Here is a 6,234-nt window from a genome sequence, read left to right as displayed (position 1 = left end):
TTACTTTTATTTATTTTTAATGTAATTATAGTTGTTGGGGATTTTTTTTGTTAAAACTAAACTATACTATAACGGCCAAGCCAAGTCGCTAAAGTAACTTAAGAGAAAAATGATTTTAATTTTTTAAATTTTATATGAAAATTGATAGAAAATAAAAACTAATTTTCCATTTAAATTCCTGGAGGAACCGGCTGTAAAATTTAGATTAACTGATAGTAAAATAAATAATGTGAAATAAAATAAAACAAATGAAAAAAGAATAAAGTAAAATAAAACATACAAATCAAATAACATTTAGAAAAGTAAAATAATTAATAAAACCAAAAAAAAAAAATGGCAATCGCTAGAACTGGGGATCGGAGCTGGTCCCTACGGACTTGTAGTACGCAGCTCTCACTACTCGGCTTTTTCGGAAATTTTGACAGACAATTCAGTAGAAGTATAGAGACTTTCGAGGTTCAGGATAATCATTTGGTACTTTCTTCACATGCTAATAAAAGTATTTTTGTTCTTTTTACGCAGTGGGAGCAAACCTTATTTTCGATGATTGAACAAAGTGGCTCAATTGCTGTGGATACATTTTTCTTTCTCAGTGGATTGCTCGTAATTATGGTGGCTTTTAGGGAGTTGGCGAAGTATGGCGAGTTTATTTTTATTTTTATAAAATAATCTGTTTCAATTTTTATTGTTTTTTTTAGAAACACTGGTAAACTTAATGTACCAATGATGTACATTCATCGTTATTTGCGCCTAACACCGGTTCTAGCAGTGGCCATTTTGTTTTACATGTCATTATTTAATTATATTGGCAATGGACCCATTTGGAAGAGCTTTACGGTTGCTAATAAAATTTGTGATAAAACTTGGTGGGAAACATTATTTTATGTGCAAAATTATGCAGCTGCTGGCGAAATGGTGAGTAGCTTTTAAAATGACCATAACATAATAATAAAGAAATGAATATCTATATTATTATGAATAAATAAATGAATAAATAAATAATCTATTCCAGTTTAATTTTCCCTAATTGAACAGTAATTAATTAATATGTGTACATACATAAGTGCTCATGGAAAGGTTCTCTTATATAGCTTCCATGAAACTATTTTGTGATTCGGGATCTGGAAGGCGTTGAAACATCTTTGAAAATCGAATTTTTAACTTAAAAGTTTATGGTAGGAAACGTTTTTTCGAAAAAAATGTTTTTATGTAGGATTGAAACAATTTTTTCTTTCGTCATTCACGACGAAACGTCCTAGGGCTGATCGACTTCGCCGCAGCCCGAAGCATGAGAAACGAAGTCGATCATTTTGTGAGAGACGAAAGATCGACCAAACATCGGCTCGTCTCCCTTGCGCTCAGCAAGCACTACTCTCCAACAAACCGGCATATGGCAGCAATGGCACCACATTTACTGCTTATTACGTACCGTCCCCAAAGAAGTAGTGCGATTTCATAAAAACTGGTAGTTGAGGAATATCGTGTAGCTGCAGAATAGAAAATTACATATAAAGGCACGCCGAGATCGGGTGCAACGTGGGCTACTATGTGGGATCGATGTAGAAAGCTGAAGAGGGAAAGGCCTAAATACATATGTGACTGCAAAGAGCATGAAACTCCAAAATTTAATCAGAAAATTAGCCAACTTAGGGAAGATTTTAAACACAGGGCGTACTTCTCTAAAAACAACCACAGGGTTGCCACCTGTCAACCCATTCAAGTTATTTAATAAGTTAAATAAATTATTAAAATATGGGTATCAATAGTAGGAAGTTTGAAAAATTATTTGAAATATCAACACTCGGGTGTCAAGCGGAATAGTGCGAAGAAAACTTTATTTTGAACATTTAGAATCTTTAAAAGGCTTGCAACGTGTTTGTAAAGTGACATTCAAATTATTTTATAATTTGGATTAATAATTAAAAAATGTGTATTATCGAAACGAGTTTCAAAAGGCGTGATTTCTGAAATATATAAAGGAGGGTTGCCATCAGTTTAAAAAATCCAACTCAGCTTAAATTAAGGCAATTACCAAATTGAAGTATGTATCAAAATTTGGGTGCCAGACAAAAGAGATTGAAAATCTTTTGAAAAGGGTTGGTACCTGTTGGAAATGTCGAATTAACTAATACACAGGATATATGAAATATTAAAATATTGGTGCAAACAAAAGAGTGTTAAGAAATCTAGAGTTTGAACATAAGAAATATTTTTTAGGTGTTTGAACAAGATTACCACCTGTTTAAAATTCAAATTATTTAAAAAGTTAAATGAATTACTTAAATATAAGTGTTATTCGAAATTGGTTTGAAAAGGCTTTCAGGCAGGTTCTGCAATTCACTTCCGAGTGAATTTCAACCAAACTCGCTTCGAACTCGAATTGAGCTTTGTAGAAATTCATTCGGAAATAAATTGCAGAACCTGCCTCTTCATTTCCGAAATATGAGAGGTCAAAATAAAGGCCCTGGCCTTTATATGTGCGATAAGATTTTATTTTTTTGAAGTTAGAAACTTTTTATCGGTATAGAGTGGGTTAAAACTTGGTTATATTAAAAACCGACTATGCGAGACGTCTCTTCACTCAAAAAGGGCTACAGGGATTTAGATGAAATATGACATTCGTAACGCTTATCACTCGGGCGTTTCAACGCCGTGCGGGTTCACTAGTATATGTTTATTAGACTGTCCCAAAAACACAAAGTGCCGTGCCGACTTGCACTCAAAGTTATCAGAATTATCTTTGCGCTATTACTATACTCCCAACAGTATTAGGGCATAATAATCTGCCCTAAATAGATTGGCGCTTACACATACATTTGTATGTTAGTGTTTGGCCGAGCGTCTCCTCCGATTTGTGGTGTGCGCCTTGATGTTGTCACACAAAGCGGAGGGACCTAAAGTTTTACCCTGACTCCGAACGACGGGTGTTTTTTTATGAGAAGCTGTTTTTCATGGCAGAAATACACTCGGAAATTTGCCATTGCCAGCCGAGGGGCGACCGCTGTTAAGAAAAAACCTTTTTTCTAAATTTTTTGTTGCTTTGACCAGGGCTTGAACCCAGGCCCTGCGGTCTACTATTCACAATTAAGCGCCTATTAATCAAATATAACCGACTTGCGCCGTCATATCCCGAATGAAGATTGAAATATTTGCTTGCACACACAATGAATTATGAAAAATTACTCATACGCCCTGGCACTCGCACTTCTTTGGTTATTGCTTAATACATAAATGCACATATACTTATGTACATACATACGTATTAGGGCAGGTCAATTTGTATGAGAGATTTTTTCGACTATGCGTGTATAAGAAAAAACAGAAGGAGGAAAAAAATCTCCGCCGTTTGAAACTGGCACTTCATTAGACTAAAATTGTATGGGCTATAGAACTGCATGCCCAAATTTTTTTTAAAAATTCAGAATAAAAAGTTGAAATTTTGATGAAAATTTGTTGAGTTTTCCTAAATTTTGTATAAAGTTTGAAACTGTGATTTACACGGTTTTGGTTAAAGCTTAGACGATATTTTTATATAAAAATAACAAAAAAAATTTGGCTCGAAAAACATTGCGAATATTTGAAGAAAAGCAAAGCATGGTCGTTTGTTTGAGTCACTGTGGGTTGCGAAAATAGATTTCTTAGCATTTTGCTGTACAAAATATGCTATAAGCGGTTTTTCGGTAAGAAGAATCCATTTCTGCACTTATGTTTTTCTCAAAACTTCTACCTGAGGCCGTAAAATTGAAAATTTTCCCAATTACTTCCAAATCCATTTTCACAATTTGGCAAACCCTTTGCTTAGAATTACACGTAGAATCCTCCCATGCTATAGGCGCATTTTATAAAATTATGTCGTAAATTATCGTAAAGGATTATGAGAATCAATTTTCCCGTTTACAACCTAATATTTTTGGAAAATAACTTATTTCAATTTATTTATTTTCAGTGCCTTGGTCATGCCTGGTATTTGGCAGTGGATATGCAATTATTTTTTTTATCGCCCATATTTTTGATTGTAATCTGGAAATGGAGCAAATTTGGCATAGCTGCAACTATAACTTTCGGCTTACTGCTGGTTGCTTGTCTATTTGCAATTGTTATGATAAATCAGTACACAATTTATGACATTGCACGGTACATTAACGCAAAATTTTTGTTTAAATAAATTTTGAAATTATGTATGTATGTATGTATGCATATTGATGAATAATGTAATTTCAGAAACTATGGTGCTGCGAGTGAGGCAATGCCAAAAATTTACTATTCAACACACACCAGATGCTCGGCGTGGATAGTGGGACTAATTTTTGGTTACTACTTGCATCGCAACAATGGAAATGTTGCTAAATTACCAAACGTAAAAATATAATTATAGTGAAATTAATTTTTGTAGAACCACTTTTACTTATCCAAATATAATTCCAGTGGTTAGTCGCCGTTAGTTGGCTGATATCGCTCATCATAGTTTTCACAATCGTATTCGCTTGGTATCCAAGCACATTGCTCGGCACAAGCGGACCCACTGTACTAGAAAGTGCTTTCTATTTGGCTGTGGGACGTGTGGCATGGCCTTTGGCTTTATGTTGGATGGTATACGCTTGTATAAATGGCTATGGCGGACCAATTAACGTCTTTCTGTCGTGGTCGCTCTGGCAACCGATTTCAAAACTTTCGTACAGCATGTACATTTGGCATTTGATTGTGATTACAATTAATGCATCGCGCATCAAAACCAATACATACTTTTCGGATTATGATGTGGTAAGAGAAATTTAGATTTTGATGAAAATTTATTTTTGATGTTTAACTTGTGTGTGTTTTTTTTTAGATATTGAGCTTTTGGAGTAATTTTAGTATTACACTATTGGTATCCATTTGCGTGTATTTGGCTGTTGAAGCGCCAATTGTTGATATTGAAAGTTACTTGTTGCCACGTAAAGCGGCAATGGTCAGCAGGCAACAAACAACGCCGGCTCCAGCAGCAACAATATCACAACAAAATTTACGTGATTAATATCAGCTATACAAAGAGAAGGAACTCTGTGGCATTTTGTAAATGTTGGTACATTTTTGTAATATGTAGGTTTAATGTGTGTTAAATTTATGTATGTATCTCCTTACATACACACATATATACGAACATATGCATGTGTGATAAATTGATTGCTTTTTAAATGCATTCTGGTAATAAATAATTAAGTTATTTTCTCAAAACAAAGACCATATCAAAGGCGAGTTGAGGAAAAAAGAGAACAACTTTTGGTTTGTATCATCTAATAACAAAGCAGTGGTGGGCAAAAGCCGCATGTGGATTTTCTAAATGCTGCAAAAAGCCAAAAAAGTACAAACATAATAACATACTTACCAAAACGAAAATACCAATATTTAAGACTTTTTTAGTCGTTATTCGACTATGAATGTTAAATTTTAAGCCAAAGTTTTCTCAAGTTCTGATTACACTGTAGGGACACTAAAATGACTCAAAACAAACCATCGATACATGAATTTCATTTTGGGTCGTAGATTGCGGATCTGTATACCATTTTTTTAGAACAAGTAATTTTCCCAAGATATTTTTATTTTAAGTTTGCATTGCGAATGAGAAAATGCAAATTTTAGCATCGAAAATGTTACTCATACGCCATGTACGGCATCCTATTCCTATTTCAAACTAAAAATTACTGCAAATTTTCATTTGGACATTCACAACTTGCTTAGACGTATTTTCTGAAAGCCTACGAGACATAACTAAACGATGCTCTAACGTCAACGCAACCCAAGCTGGTTTCGGACCACTCGGATCCGTGCAACCGTGGGGAGCTGTGACGCACCTTTAAACGATGTTATACTCTACGACTACGACTTCTTTATTCCAATTCTGCAGCGTCATGCCCTTTAGAACTACTGAACAGATTAGGACGAGATTTTGCTTAATATAATCTGTATCAATAGGGGTATTATCTTTAGTACTTAGAATTTCTATAGGGTTGCCACCTGTCTAAAAAATTATAAGATCTGTTTATTGAATTACAAAAAGTGAGATGTGAAATGGAAAGCCTTGGGCTGAAGATGTTTAATAATTTATTAATTTTGGAGTAGGGTTGCCACCTTTCTAAAAGTTATAAGATTTTCACCCTTCACTGGACTCAAAACTGAGCTTCCAAGTGAAAGGACATGGCCTGCAGATATGCAGATATTTTTTTAATTTGTTTAGTGGGATTGCCACATTTATAA

At 34.3% G+C, this 6,234-nt stretch overlaps 1 protein-coding gene across 1 annotated transcript; it reads left to right on the top strand.

Moving 5' to 3' along the window:
- Positions 1-522: 522 nt before the first annotated feature.
- Positions 523-5,036, top strand: LOC108381731 (nose resistant to fluoxetine protein 6-like; the record flags this gene model as incomplete). The annotated part of the gene is made up of 6 exons (XM_017638138.1): positions 523-635; positions 699-915; positions 3,947-4,134; positions 4,222-4,357; positions 4,426-4,761; positions 4,829-5,036. Coding segments are annotated over 6 exons (1,176 nt in total), but the record flags the coding sequence as incomplete, so codon positions are not given.
- Positions 5,037-6,234: the final 1,198 nt, after the last annotated feature.

The sequence above is a fragment of the Rhagoletis zephyria genome, unplaced genomic scaffold (genome assembly GCF_001687245.7).
Source record: "Rhagoletis zephyria isolate East Lansing unplaced genomic scaffold, Rhagoletis_zephyria_1.1 Rzeph_scaffold_23554, whole genome shotgun sequence".
Lineage (NCBI taxonomy): Eukaryota > Metazoa > Arthropoda > Insecta > Diptera > Tephritidae > Rhagoletis > Rhagoletis zephyria.
This window is presented reverse-complemented; position numbering and strand designations above follow the sequence as displayed.